Here is a 16,445-nt window from a genome sequence, read left to right on the forward strand (position 1 = left end):
TTAAGCCAAATTGTACTACTCCTTTCCAGATATCCTGTGCCTTCCTACTTCTGTACTTTTGATTGTGCCTGAAATGCATCTCTTCCTCTTCACCTTTCCCACCCCACCCCTCCTTCCAATATCTGTCTGCCTCTTGATATCATACAGATCTTTCAAGACCCTGCTCAAATGCTTCAAATGTAGCAAAAGGATCTTTTGCTTTACTAAAGCTTTTGCAATTGGATTCTTTCAAATTGAAGCTTCTCTTAGGGAATTTTGAAAATGATTTGATTTAGAGGGAAAAAAATCATTGTACTCTTTAAGCCTATGCCTACTGCATAAAATGAGACATGTCTGTATTCATTCATTCACTGCTGTTGTAGATCAGACCCCACCTAATCAGACTCCATTGTGCCTAGATTCTATGGCCTGTGTCTGATTCTTCTAAGTGCCTGGACTCTCCAAAAATAACCATTAGATTTTTAATATACAGAAATATTCCACCCACTGCAGCCAGTGATCAGATTACACGCCAAAGCAGGAGAATTGCTTCTTTAGCTGTAGCATACTCTAGATGCTATTCACACTCTTAAAAGGTTCTAATCTCCTTTGAATCCCACTGCATCTTTTGACTGATAACCCAGAGCAGTACACTTTATGGGTAACTCTTGCAGCTGAAGGGCTGCTTCTCTATTAATTTTACTTTCCTTATCTTTTTATCTTATTTTCTTTTGTAATTATAGATAATAAATAAGTGTCCAATTGAACTTAAGTTCAAAATTTAGTAATTTATACTTCATAGCTTTGGATTTGGAACCAGAACTTAGTTCTAGTCCAGCCTCTGCCATTGACTCAACTTATTTAACTTTTCTGATCCTCAGTTTCCCTATCTATAAAATGAATAAGTGTGATGGCACAATGGTTTCTAAAACACTTGCATCTTCAAAATCGTAGGGATTTGATGACTTTCTTTTGTCAGGTTAAATTGACTTAAGATGTATGAAATGAGTGAGAGTGTTAGATACTATATTACACATAGAATCATAAAATGTTGAAACTAGTAGACATATTTGAGGGGAACTAATCCACTCAGTGGATAGAGCACTGGGCCTTAAGTCAGGAAGACCTGTGTTCGGATGTGATCTCAGACACTTACTAGCTGTGTGACCCTGGGGAAGTCACTTAATCTCTGTTTGCCTTAATCCACTGGAGAAGGAAATGGCAAACCACTGCAATATCCTTGCCAAAAAAACCCCATGGACAATATTGGCATGCTATAGTCCATGGGATCATAAAGATTCAGACATGACTGAATGATTGAACAATAACAGTTTTACAATTTAAAGATTTTGCAGATGAGAAAACTTGGATTCATTTATTAAGTGCCAACTTTGTGCCAGGCACTGTTCAGTTAAACAAATATTTATTCAGTACATGTAATAGGGACTGAGAGATATGAAGTTTAAGTTAGGCAAGGCCCTGCTTTCTTTAAACTTATGGTTTATAAAACAGATGAGGAAATTAAAGCTCAGAGAGATTAAGTAACTTGTCGGAGGTTTGTACAATTATTGTTTATTCTTCATTTTTGAGGAGGGCTATGAAATCGTAAGGTGATGTCATGACTTTCAAGTGAATTGGATTTAAGTTGGACAGGACTGTGCAAAGTCACCAGCCTCACTTTCTCTTCTGGAGCCATCTGGTCCAGTGGCACTATATAGATCAAGACAACTGGAGATGGCTCAGTTTGTAAAATTAATTGACAGAAGGAGGAAAGGAACCCAATGCTTCTGTTTCTTAAGAACAGTATTCTTTCTCTTCTACTGCTTCTCTGGATGAAGGGTAGAGTAGGAGCCAGGATCCTGGCCTCAGAGAACTTGTAATATTGTCTGGTTAAAATTGAGGAACATTTAGTCAGAAAATTTAAATACATACCAATTTAAATAGTGAAACAAGCATTTTTATACCCCAAGTAGAAAAAAAAAAAGGGTAGCCCCTCAATTTGTTTGATCCTACCGCAGAACTTGGGAGTATGTTAATCTTGTTTTTTTGACTTTGATATTTAATCCTCAGCAATTAGTCACACACATCATAAGTATCTAATTTCTGTCCCTGATTGGTGATATTTTAAAATTCTTTCAGTGCCCTAATCATTAAATAGCTAGTGACAGAGTGGAAAAAGCACTGGAGGACTTGAAGCAAGACCTGAGTTTGAATTCTGTCTCTGACACTTAACACTGAGAAAGTCGTGTCTGTCTTTCAGCTTCAGTTTTCTTATGTCTAAAATGAGCATCGTAATACTCCTAGTACATACTTCACTGGGTTGGTGCAAGGCTCAAATGAGCTAATGTGTGGTCAGTCCTTAATAAACCTTAACAAATTGTATGGGAAGGAAATAAGCATTTATATAGCACCTACTATGTGCCAGGCACTGTGCTAAATGCTCTACAGATATCTCATTTAGTCTTCTAGTATCCCTAAGAAGTAGGTGCTATTATTATCCACATTTTACAGTTGAAGTAACTGAGGCATACAAAGGTTAAGTGACTTGTCCAGGGTCACACAGTGAGTTTCTGAGGCTGAGTTTGAACTCAGGTCATTCTGATTCTAGGACCAGTGCTCTATCCATTGTGCCAACTAGTTACATAGTGTGGCATACCTCTTCTGAATTATTGAAATAACTTCCTCACCAGTTTTTCTGTCAGAAGTCCACCTGGCAGTATTGTATAGCACATAAAGAAATGGACTTAGGGTGTGGACACAAGGGTTCAAATTCTGCCTCACCATGGACTAGACTTTCAGAGCTTTAGTTTTGTTAATGGTAAAGTAGGGATAATAATACCTGCTAGAGAGGCAGCATGGCATAGTGGGGAAACAGGCCTTGGGCCCAGAAAGATCTGTATTTGACACATCATAGCTGTGTACCTTGGGCAAGTCACTTAACATGATTTAATGCATAGTTCAGGTCATGCCACTCCATTTTTCAAATACTTCAATTGGCTCCTCTTGCCCAGTGCATCAACATCTTTAGCATGACAATTACTCTGCAACTCCAATCTACTCTTTTGACCTAATTTCATAAGGCTTCCCCTGCTGTATTCTACCTCCACCATATAATAGACTATTTAATAATCTTCTGAGTATAACCCATACTTTATTGCCTTCAAGACTTTCTTTATCTTTATTCTTATATCCTGAAAGCCCTCTGATTTCCTGCTTTCTCCCTCCCACTCCCCATCATCACAAATTGAAAACCTTTGTTATTGTTCAGTCATATCTGACTCTTTGTGACCTCAGAGATCATAGCATGCCAGGTCCCTCTATCCTCCCTATCTCCCAAAGTCTGTCCAAGCTCATGTCCATTGCTTCCATGACACTATCCATCTCATCTTCTGTTGTGTCTTTATCTCTCTTTTTTCACTCTTTCCCCAACATCAGGGTCTTTCCCAGTGTGAGCAAGGTATGTAAGGTTCAGCTTTAGTATTTGTCCTTCCAAAGAATAGTCAGAATTAATTTCTTTAAGTATAGACTGATTTGTTCTTTTTGCTGTCCAAGAGACTTTTAGATGTCTTCTCCAGCACCACAGTTCCAAAGTGTCTATTCTGTAGCACTTCAGCTTTCCTTATAGAACAACTCTCATAGTCATATGTTACTACTGGAAAAACCATAGCTTTGACTGTATGGAGCTTTGTTGGCAAGGTGATGGCTCCGTCCATAACCTATGCTGTCCAGATTTGCCATAGCTTTCCTTCCAAGGAGTACACATCTTTTAGTTTCATGGTTGCAGTCACTGTCTGCAGTGATTTTTGAGCCCAAAAATATAAAATCTGGCCCTGCTTCCATTTCTTCTCCCTTTGTTTGCAAAGAAGTGGTGGGACCACTTGCTACAATGTGAGTTTTTTTGATGTTAAGCTTCAGGCAGCACAATGACTGGCAAATAGGTACTTAATAAAGGCTTGTTTCCTTCCATCAAGTTCTGTCAATTTTACGTACAGAATGCCTCTCATATCCTCCCCTTCCTCTCTCTTCCCACTATTATCATCCTACAACAGACCATCCTCACCATCTGCCTGGACAATTGCATTTGCCTTCTAATCAATCTTCCTTCCTTTAACCTCTTCCTTTTTTGCCCTACTCCTCTAGATTATCCTTCATTTTATTTCTAGCCCTTATGCATAAATCTCACCATGTTACTCCTCTGTTTTAAAATCTTCAGTGACTCCTGAGCAAGGCTTATGCTCTTTTGCCAGATGCTTAAGGTTCTTCACAGTCTGGTATTACTTTGCCTTTCTAGCCTCACATCTTATTTCATCCAGTTCAGGCTCCAGCTCCTTTCTCCTAAACACACCCTATATTTTCTCATTTCTGTGCCTTAGCTCAACCTTTTCATATTTTTACCTTATTCTTTGCATCATTTAAAGCAGAGATTCTTAAACTGGGGTTCATGAGCTCATTTTAAAATTCTTTTGATAATCCTTTCATTGGGAAGGTAGGAGACACAGTAGATGGACTGCTGGGCCTGGAATGTGGAAGACTCACCTTCCTGAGTTCAGATCTGTCCTCAGAAACTTACCAGCTATGTGACCCTGGGCAAGTCACTTAATGCAGTTTGCCTCAATTCCTTATCTGTAAAATGAACTGGAGAAAGAAATGGCAAACCATTCCAGTGTCTTTGCCAAGAAAATCCCAAATGGGGTCATGAAGAGTCAGACATGACTGAAAAAAAATGACTCAACAACAATAATTCTTTCATTGTAATTTATTTCCTTTGTAATATGCATTTTATTTCATGCGTTTAAAAAACATTATTCTGAGAAAGAGTGGGTTCACAAGTTTGGCCAGATTTCCAAAGTTGTCCATAACACAAAAAGGGTTAAAACCCCTTTTTTTAAAGCCTAAATAAAATGCTACTTCCTCCATGAAGTCTTTCCCAATGCCCTTGTGGAAAGCTTCAACTTTTGGAACTAATTGATCTTATATTTTTATGTCTTACAGTTGTCTGTGTATTTTCTTTTCATTTTTTTAATAGACTGCAAGTTCCATAAGAGTAGAACTGTGTCTTATGAAACTTTGTATCTCCTCTAAATGTATTCTGTATTCAGTAAATACTTAATAAGTATTTATTGAATTGTATTGAATATCCCTTGGCATTAGTGGGGCTATTGCCTTCTGTTTACTCCTTTCTTCTGCCAAACATTGTTTATATTTTACTTAGTGAATTAACTAATTTGTGACCAGTACCTGTCTTAGAATGATAAACCCTTAGGGCTGGAGGTGATTGTAAAAATTCAGTCCACCTTATTTTAGAGATGAGGAAACTGAGACAAAATGAGAGGAAGTCACTTGTCCAAGTTCGTACAACTAACTACTGGCAAACCACAACTCATCTGTGTTCTTTCCATGTTGCTCCTCAATTTATTCACCATGGAGCTACTGCTTCTTAATGTATGGCTATATATGATCCATCAAATGTACAGAGAAATATCCTTTCTTTAAGTCTGAATACTCTTTGTTACTGTAAACTTTTTGTTTCTGAAAATTTGCACATATCAGTTCAAGAAGGAAGGAATTTAATTGTTCATTTAAAAGCTTTTGTCAGATATAACATTCATATTTATATGGACATTCAACAAACATTGTAGTTTTCTTCCTTCTTAACATAGCCAAAAAAACCCTTCATAACTTGTTTGATAACTATTCTACATGAGTTTTCATTCAGAAATTTGTACCAAGATGGGAATCCTCAGACTTCTTAGACTTACAGCAGTCTTGTCGGCTTTCAAATCTTTTCCCACTCCAGTCCATCCTTCAGCCACTACAGTGATTTTCCTAAGGCAAAAGTCTAACAACATCACCTCCCGTACTCTTTAAACTCCAGTGATTTCCTGGTGCCTCCAGGAACAAATGCAAAATACTCTGCTTGCCATTCAAAACCTCGGCCCCTCCTATCTTTCTGTCTTCATACGTCTTGCTCCTCAATGTGTACTTTTTGATCCAGTGACACTGGCCTCCTGGCTGTTCCACTAATAAGACGCTCCATCTCTCATCCCTGGGCATTTTCTCTGGCTGTCCCCTCATGCCTGGAATGCTCTCTTTCCTCCACTCCAACTATTGACCTTCCTGTCTTCCTCTAAGTTCCTGATAAAATTCCACCTTCTTCAGGAATCCCTTCCCCATCACTTCTTAATTCCAGTGTCTTCCCTCTATTATTTTTATTTATCCTGTACATAGCTTGCTCTGTGTGTGTGTGTGTGTGTGTGTATTTGCATTTATCTCCCTCCTGAGGTTGTAATCAACTTGAGGAAAGAGGCTGTTTTTGCCTCTTTTTGTTATCTCCAGTGCTTAGCGCAGTGCCTGGCATATAATAAGTGCTTAATAAATGTTTATTTATTGATAAAAATTATTTGCATGTATACCTATTTTCATTATTCTTTATTTGTTATTTGTTTACATTGCTACTGAATATATGGTGAGCTTCTGAAAATAGCTGCCTTAAATCCTTGTACCTATGGCATACTAATTTTTTTTTTATTTTTTAATTTTTTTATTTTTTAATGTTTAACAATCACTGCCATACAATTGTGATTTTATGCCCCCCACCTACCCCCCACTCCCCCGTTCCCTCCCCACGACTGCATACAATTCCGTATAGATTCTACATATACTTTCCTATTGAGTATATTTTCACTATAGTCAGGGCATACTAATTTTTCAACAGCTTTTGTAGCCTTATGAATTCTGTGTTTCACTAATATAAAAAGGTACACACTGAGCATACAGTAAATGGGTGATGTGGTTGATATCAAGGTTATTTATAATTTGATTTCTACTAATGAAGAGCAGATCTAATCAGAGTTCCTTTTGTCTTTTCAGTTTTTATTCAGGGACTTTAGAAATTTGAAAGCAAAAGGTCAAGTAACTTTTTAAAAGAAATTTTCTTAGAGCTTTTATGGAATCTGAACAAATTATATACTTATATATGGTTTTTTATCCCCTATTTTATTAAGTTTACTTAAGATGTGGCAAATTGAACAAGATTACAAATTTGATTTGATGTTTGCAGCATTAGGAGCTCATTTTAACTCACTAATGCATGTCCATTAGTGACTGGAGGGTTTCCCGGAGTGTCCAGCCAGGGTCACTTCAACCTCTCAATAATAATAGTACTAATATCACATTTACCAGCATTTACTTCACAGATATCTTATGGGGTAGTAGCTCAAACATTATTTCCATTTTACAAATGACAAAGTTGAAGTTCAGAGAAATAAACATGATGTGCCCAGATCATACATTCAGTAAATATTAGAGTAGGGACTTGAGTCCAGGTCTTTTAACTTCAACATTGCTTCTGGTAGGGTTGGGAGGAGGGTGTCATAAGATTTCAAGGACTTTATGCCAAAATTGCTATGAAAATTCAAAGATTTGATATAGTGATGGGTGCCATGGAAGACCAAAACCATCATAAAACATTTTTGTTCTACTTATTACAGCTTACTCTTAAATTCTAGGAGTTCTGGCCACTACTTCTAAAAATATGGGGACTCTGAGTTGTTATTGAGATTATCTGGTGAATTAGCAAGGCTGGAGATGGGAAGACAGGGGAGGTCCCTACTCTGCTACCACCATTCCTATATCCCTCTCTATCCCACAAGAAAAGCCATATGCTAAGCTTAAACATAATGGCGGCCTGGGTCCATTGGCCCTTCAAAACAGTGGGTTAAATTAGTCATGTTCACTTTATATATCCAGATGGACAAATAGGAATATGTAATAAGTATGTATGTATATGTATATAGTGTCTACCTCTAAAGCATTTTAGGATAAATGATTTCCTTTGTAATTTTACTTGATGCATTTAAAAACTTTATTCTAAAAATGAATCTATAGGTTTTACCAGATTGCTATACGGTCCAAGATACAGAAAAGGTTAAGAACTCCTATTCTAAAGGCATTCAGTCAGAATGTTAGTGATTCCTGTGATTGTCCTAATTTTAGGAGATTATTGATAATTTTAAGTATGTTCTTTTTTATTTATATAATATAACCCATTAGTTTGATGCTTTACATTTTTTTCTATTAAGTGCACCACTATCTGTATAGTTATGTGAGTTCAAAACCTCAAGGTCATTATTGCCCAAGCGTCAAGCAAAACAGCCCTTTCCTCACTACTACAGCCCCGTACCCAGAGCATACTGGAATCTCCCCTTCCCCTCAGCCTTCCTGTCAAAGTCCCTTTCCCACTTTTGCTCCTGGATGTGGGATAGATGTGCCACACATAGCTCAATGAACAGGGAGTCATCAACTACCATCCTCTTAGTAAGCTGGAGGAATACCAGGCCTTAGTATCTTCCCTGCCTTTAAACCATGCAGACCTGTACACATTACCATCTACTCTGTTGCTATATCCTAAGGACCCCTTTCTTTCCACCTCCTACCTGGATCTGTTGTCTCCCTCAGTTAGAGTATGAGCTCCTCAATAGCAGGAAGTTTCTTGTTTTTATATTTGTACTCCTGCCACTTAACATAATGTTTGGCACATAGTAAGTGCTTATTAAAAAAAATTTTTTTTTGTTTTACTTATTCATAGAAAGCATAGTCACTGGTTTCAAGTTATTTACGATCCAGTGAAGACAAGGTAGCTGCATGTTGATTATTTTCTGTAATGGACTTACTTTCTTCTTTGCATTTTTAGTTTGGGGGGGATTGAGGTTATTTAATTATTTCAAGGCAGCCTCCATTTCTCTCTTTCAATTTATGAAGAAGTAGAATTGACACTAATCCTCAAAGGGGATGGAGGGAATTAGATCGATTGCTCTAAAGTGGAATGTAATTGTCAACATAGGGACATTTTGGCTGCTTAGAGTTGGAAATGGGAGAAACAAATGAAAAGAATTGTTTGGAATTATCTGACGAGAGCTGAAGTGAGTAGGAGGGTAGTGCCAAGTGACAGACGTCTCATGGCCAGGATAAACAGAGAGTTGGAGTTGGAATCCAAAGCAGGTAATTTAGGTTGGATAGGAGAGTGGTGTCTTTGAAGAATTGACACTAATTAATGGGATAAAAAGGTAACTTAGTAGCATTTTGACCTGATTGAAAAGTGAAGACACAGGGGCTGGAGGGGTGGGTGAAGATATGGATATGTGTGCATATATATGTGTTTATATGTGTGTGTATAAATGATCCATATGAGTACCTGACATCTGAGCCAAATTCTTCTAGGTAATAATGTGTACAGAGTAAAAATCTGGTTCGGTATTTATCTCAGCAGAGAGGTGACCTGATACATAGAATACTGGATGTGGAATCAGGAAGAACTGGGTTAACTCCTGCCTTGAATAACCCACTAATTGTATGACTGTGGGCAAGTCTCTTGACCTCTGTCATCCTCATTTTCCTAATATTTAAAATTAAGATATCACCTACCAAACAGGGTATTAAACAAGATAATCTATGTCAAACCTTAAAGTAATATATAAATTTAAGCTACTAAGTATTAGTATAAACTTCATTTGCACTTGGGAGCAGTGCCCGGCCACCTGTGATTTCTCTCATATGACAGCTAATTTTTTTCTAAAATAGTTTCTACCCTATGCTTTCTGTTGTTTTGCATTCTGGCATGAGTTCTTATTCCTTTGGGGTGACGACACCTTCTCACAGTGTTCTATTACTTTTCAGATTGAAAGTTTATAATCTGAACTTTAATTTTGATAGTGTAAGCTCTGCCTTTTTGGGGGGACAATATTTTATGTATTTGCTTTGTTTTTGGCATTTCATAATAAATCAATCTCTTAGTTACTGTGATACTTTTTTTCTGCTGTAGTCAAATCTCTTTGAGTTAGCATACACACTTGCAATCAAAGGTGTCTGAAATTCACAAATGACCAAATTCTATTTCTGAAATTGACAGAAGTCGTTGTAACCTGTTTTCTGAGTTAAAATGGGAACATTAGCATCAGAAAGTCACAAGTTGCTGTTGCTATTCCTAAACATGTATTCTGTCATGTCCTTACCAAATAGCTTTAGAAGCTAGGGCTACTATGTTGTTAGATAGGTGGGTATGGTTTCTTGAAGTCAAGAAATGTGACATATATCTTTCTATACTCCATAATTCATGGCACAGTGCTTTTCAAATAGTTAAACATCATTTGGTTGGTTGGTTAGTTGAAATTAGATAATTACATTTCAAAACTAACCTTTTGAAATTAGAAAATGAATACTTGTCCTTTTAAAATGTTCTTCTTTGGGGGTTTTAATGAGTTCTCTGTACAAAATTTTCATAGTTTTGTTTGTGAAGTTATTTAGTCTTCTAGTGACATAAAACTTTTATTTTCTGACAGCAGTGCTGGTGGATAGTACTGCTTTTCATTCATACGTTATTGTTTTCTGATGAATGTAAATACTTTTCCAGAACTTTGCTTTCAGAATTAAAACAGAATTTTATAAAAACAATATCATGTGGATTTTTTTAAATGGTGAATTACAGTGACAGTCATTTTACATATGTTACTAGTTTCAATTGAAAAAAACAAATATTTTTAAAAGTTGGGCTTAGCCTTAGTAGTACTACCTAAACACTTTATGATTGTGTTTTCCGACTTCTGTTTTCACCTTTATTTGAAGAATTACCTAGGATGAGAGGAAAACAATCAGTTTTGAGGAAATTTTCATCTGTAATAAAATGCTGGTTTTTAAAACAAGGAAAGTGACTTAAATGCATGCATGCTGGTCATGAGTTATGCATTAGAACTGATTTCTGAATTAAGGTGTATGCCTCTCTCTGTTCTCTGCTGAAATTTTAAATATTTTAAAGTGCAGATGTGAGCTGTTTCTGAATTTATATAAATGTTGATGCATCGTATACTGAATGTGTGCCACGTACCATGCTCTGTTGACATTATCCTCTATTGCTTAGCTTCAGACAGTAAAGTCATGACATGTGCGGCTGTGTGGAGGATGCCGAAGGAATTGGAATCAGGCAGTCATGAATCCCCTGATGATTCATCAAGCACCACTCAGACCCTGGAGCTACTCTGTCACCTTGACAACACAGCCCATGGCAACATGGCCTGGTAGGATTCTGCATATTTTATATCCTCACAACAAACCTGAAGGATAGACCAGAGCTCTTAGTTTGTACAGATTTATATTGCAGAAGCTATATTCCACACTTAAAAATTATTCTTTTTTTCAAAAAATGGTACTAATTGATTTTTTTGGTCCCAGATGTTTTGTCATTAGAAACGTTTATGTGTAGCCCTGCCACATGCACGGCTGAACAGCCTTTCTCCTGTCCTTCTGTGCTTTTTTACTTTCATATAAAAATCAGTGTTGCACATGGCTACTTTACTTAATAAAAAAAAAGTCAGTCACTGAATAGTACATCATTTTTATATTTCTCTTTGGCTTCATAAATACCTTTTATTTCAGATATTTTAGGCATTAGTTTTTAATGTATTGTTTCAGGTTAAAGTTCATAATTTTTTATCTAACATGGAATTATATGTGTATGCATGTATGTATACACACATATTTATATGCAGACACATATATATATTCATATAACATGTCTCACAAATACTCCATGCCTTTGTAGTCACATTTATCCCTCCTATCTGATGTTTGAAATGGAAATAATTCATTGTACATTCTCTAGCCAGTTGCTTTGTAGATATCTATAGCATAGGATTTTACCATACCATTTTACCATTATTTACCAATGAAAATATATAGGGATAAGGGAAGAGCAGGAAATCCTTTTTAGGGTATAGAGTTACACATGATCTCAGAATAAGATAGGCATATACTAAGTAATTAATGGGCCTCATGTTGGGGGGAGGTAGGAGTAGGGATGAAAAGAGACTGTGGGGTGGATTTGTATTAAAAAAATATAAAAATGGTTCTTTTTGTATATAGTTTTCAAAAATTATCATATTCTCTTCTGTGTACAGTCATGTTTTGGTTATATAAACTTTCAAGTATCTACATGGTAAAGGGGACCTTTTGCTGGGGATTATCCAAAGCAATGACTAAATCTCACAGTAATTTACATGTGGGTCTGAAATGCATTTTAAAAATTTATTTTGTGGTAGATTTACTTTTTAATTGTTTTGTTGCTATTGGGCCATTTACTTATATTTGCTTAGGAAGTTTAGTATACATGGATTATTAAAATTAGTTTGTAATTCCTGAGGTGGTCACCCACTGGTCGTTGGAGAGACAGATCAGAAACTTGATACTTAACAAATGAAAACTAACATGAGATTACAAATTTTTGGTGGTTAATCGTTCAGTGGGAAGTTACTTTGAGTGACTTCTTCTTAGAGAAAATTAAAAATAATAAGCAGTATTCTTGGACATAAAAACAATCACAACCCCTTCCCTGGGGTTTTTGTGCCTTTGATTAACATCCCTCTCAAAAGCCACCACTGCATCAAAGACTCACTGCAGTTAAAGATATAACATTTTGATACCATCTGCAGATGGAGTTAAACAAATTCAAACTGAGAAGGTTTGGACATTACATTTAAAAATCCATGTATCTCTCTATCTGTCTGTCTGTCTATCTTTCTATTTATCCATCTAATTACAATGTTGTGTAATAGATAGACCATAAACATTGGAATCAAGAGACCTCAGCTGTACTCTTTTCCTCTGCATCCTATTAGCTATCCGATCTTAACCAAATTACTTTATCAAACACAACATGGTACAGTCCAGGACACTAACTGAAGTTAGGGGAGCTGGTTTCAAATACTGCTTTTCGTACTTACTCCCTGTGTGACCTTGGGGCAAGTCACTTAACAACCCGGATCATCAGTTTCCATATCTGTAAAATGAGAGGTTTGCCTCTGAGGCTCATTATGGTTTTAAATCCTTGATTTTTTGACCTGACAACCACCTCGAGAATCAGTTGCTTATTTGTGGAGTGGACATAATATTATAATTCCTACCTCAGAGGACTTTTGTGAAGAAAACGCTTTGTAAGTGCTAAAGTAGTATCTACATATGATGTAATGTATACACAATACGTTATTATGATGTGTGCATGTAGAAAGGAAGCATTGTGTAGCATACAACATCTTAAAGCGATGTGAAAGAGATAACCCAACTGAATGAACAAGATGGTTTTTGATAACCCTTTCATTTGTGTGATTCTGTGAATGGTGACCTTTTCAATTTGATCACCTTGTCAGCAGCATGTTGTCATTACCCCAATTATTTTTGGGAACTCCTTGAACAAGAATTGTCTTTGGAACTTGCCTTTAGTGGTGGCAAATCTTTGTCTTTTGAAGGATAAATTTGATTTTTGGAAATAGCCACAAGTCATTCAAAACTAAGCCTAGTGAATAATATATTGGTTAGTTTTAGTGACTTTTTTTCCCCTTTTCTTCTTCTTTGTTATAAAGTTTCTTTTAGAGAGATATATTGGACATGTCAGTGATGAACAAAAGATATCAATAAAAAATTAAAACAACATCATTTCACTGCATCTTCTGGTCTATTTCCTTGTGACCTGATTGCTAGAAAGGTGTCCTTTGACCAAATGTTTTCAGTCAGGTGGCTCTATTGTTTTGCCTGTTTGCCCTAGAGATCTTGATGTAATCAAAGACCCCTTAGGACCACATCTTGCCTACATCAGAAAGTTTTAAGACAATAGATTCCAAGCTAGTTAAGATTTAGATGGGCTGCACCATGAACAATGGGCCCATTAAATCTTTTTCTCTGGTACACAACTCCCCCTACAAAGACAAAGCCATTACAGTACTTTTCTGTAATGCCAGGACACTTTAGTAACTGCTTCTTTAAAACAGAGCAATGGCTTTGCTCCATAAAGGGAGCACATCCTACATGGTCACAGGATTTTAGAAATGATAGAGACTTCAAGAGAGATCTTCTGATTTGTCACTTTACAGATGTAGACACTAAGACCTAGGGAAATTAAGTGTCCTGAAATCCCTCAGGATCCCACAGCTCATTTGGTTGATCTTTTAGAAGAAGGTGCATTAACTCAGCAAACTTTATGATGCTTACCTAGCCCATATAAGAATTATTGATTCTCTGTGCCATATTTAAGACAAAGCTCTCAAGCCAAAGTGTCAGATACAAAGCTTACAACATCCTGAGTGTGGCCCAGTCCAGACTAAGATGTAGCTCCTATTTGATTTTAGTGTACTGATGTATTAGTAGCAAAAACAGAGATATATAAACGTGCTTTTTTCAGTCAATATGCAGCTTGCAGGGATCTTTACTATAGTTTAGTATCACTTGTTTATATTTGAATTTCACACCACAGATTTCAATCATAACCAAAAAAAGCCTAGAGTTAAAGGACATGAATCCTGTGGAAGCTGTCCCCAGAGAATCCAAGGTTGGGTGTTTTGGGGACCTGGATTGTGGTAAACTGGTCCTGAGGAAAAATTCAACGCTCATGCAGTTTTTGTGATTGATGAACACAGGTTTGATTGAGGGTAGAAAGGGGCACCCAAATTGTGGGGGATAACCTATGAATACTAGGCTAGAATGTAAGCTCCTTGAGGCCAAGGGCTGTTGTTTTTTGTTGTTATTGTTGTTGTCTTTGTATCCCCATTCCTGAGCACAGTACTCCACACATATCAGGTGCCAAATTGGTATTTGTTGGATATAGTTGAATTGAATTCCCTATATTAACTTCCAAATCTTTTCATTTCTCATCATACCTCCACTCACATTCCCAGAGTCTCCTATTTATAGTAGTTAATGCAGCTTCCTACTTTGCTGCAAAGGTTGAGGCCATCTAATGAGACCTTCCTTGATTCCTCTCCTCCATACCTCAAAATTTCTCACTGTCATTACATATTTTCTTTCCAACCTCAGAGGAAGAGATTTCCATTCTTTGCTAAGGATAATAATCCTTCTACCAATACCTTTGGTATTGTTCCCTTCCACCTACTCTAGTCCTGACTCCTCATCCATCCTGTCTTTTCATGCATCTTCATTCTGTCTTCTTTCTGCTAATTATTCTTCATAGGCTTATAAAGAGAATCTCTAAATGGAAAGGACCTTAGAAGACTTCTAAGACAACTCATGTTTGAACAAGTATTCTTTCTATGAAATATCTGCCCAGTGGTCATCTAGCCTTTATGTGAATACTCTTAGATACCACATAGAGAACTCTAATTCTTAGAAAAGTTTTCCTTACATCAATCACTAGTTTATCACTTTACAACTTTCATGTATTATTCTTAGTTTTGTCTCTTAGGGATAAGTGGGATATGTCTAATCCCTCTTCCAGGTGTCAGCCCTTCATATACTTGAAGACAGACCTTGTTTGCACCCTCCCCCTCCACCCAACTTTTCTAGGCTAAACAGCTCCATGTCCTGATTCTTGATCTCAAAGCCCTTCAAGGTCATCATTAATTTCCACTGGGATACATTCCAACTTATCAGTGTTCTTCCTAGAATGTGAAATATTGAACACTGGGAGTAATCTGACCCTGGTAGAAGTGAAATCATCACTTCCTAGTTCTGTACATTATCCTTTTTCTGATACAGCCTATGATTGAATTATCTTTCTTACTTGCCACTTTTAACTCACCTTGGGTTTATAGCCTGTTGCTACTGGTAGATCTTTTCCAGAAAAATCACTTTGATGACATCTCTCCCATTTTATATACTTGTGTAGTTTATTTTTTCAATGAAAGTACAATCCAATATTTTGCATGACTACACATGTATAACCTATATTGAATTTCTTGCCTTCTCAGTGAGAAGGGTGTAGATGGAGAAAGGGAGAGAATTTGGAACTCATAGTCTTAAAAATGAATGTTAAAAATTGTTTTCACATGTAACTGGGAAAAAATAAAATGCTAAATAAAAGTTAAAAAAAGAAGAAAGCCAGTTCATTTTTCCCTTAACCATTCAACTACCATCTCATTTCTTTCTTCCTCTTCACAGCTAAATTTCTTGAAAGAAAAAAATGGGATGTAGCTGGTGCTTCTACTTGTTATCACCCAAGATCTCCTTAGCTTTTGTAAATCAGGTTTCTGTCCCCAATAATTTTTAACACTGGTTGGCGTATCTTCTGTGATTTATTTTTCTTTCTACTTTTAGTTCCTGAATTGGGATTTTGTTCTATCCCTGCTGCACTTTTGGGTCAGTGGTCAGGCCTGCTTGGTCTCCCTTGGGTTATGTGGGTTCTTGTACTGACCTGCTTTTCCCAGGGTTAGGTCCCCATGGCTTTTTGAGATTCAGAATATTAGATCTTCAGAGTTCTTTTATAATCTCAGGACAGTGTGAAATGAACCTTGGAGCCCTGGGGTATTGTGGTCAAGCTGTATTCATGATGACTTCTGTTTCTTGAAGCTTTTTCAGGGGACCCTTTCCCTCCTGATGATTTTGGAGAAGCCTATAGACCCTTTTCTGGTTATGCTGAGAAGTTCTGGTTTGGTTTTGTTTGTGCTCTTGCTTGCTTTGTTGGTAGCCCTTTC

The 16,445-nt window shown here is 36.8% G+C and overlaps 1 protein-coding gene across 2 annotated transcripts in view; it reads left to right on the top strand.

The window, feature by feature from the left end:
* Positions 1-16,445, top strand: part of EIPR1 (EARP complex and GARP complex interacting protein 1) — a 213,383-nt gene that overhangs the window by 133,475 nt on the left and 63,463 nt on the right. For both annotated transcript variants that reach the window (XM_072634318.1, XM_072634319.1), the window contains one exon: positions 10,892-11,048. In XM_072634318.1, coding sequence (XP_072490419.1) covers positions 10,892-11,048 — 157 coding nt within the window. The remainder of the gene's footprint in view (positions 1-10,891; positions 11,049-16,445) is intronic.

Source organism: Notamacropus eugenii, chromosome 1 (assembly GCF_028372415.1).
Source record: "Notamacropus eugenii isolate mMacEug1 chromosome 1, mMacEug1.pri_v2, whole genome shotgun sequence".
Classification (NCBI taxonomy): Eukaryota; Metazoa; Chordata; class Mammalia; order Diprotodontia; family Macropodidae; genus Notamacropus; species Notamacropus eugenii.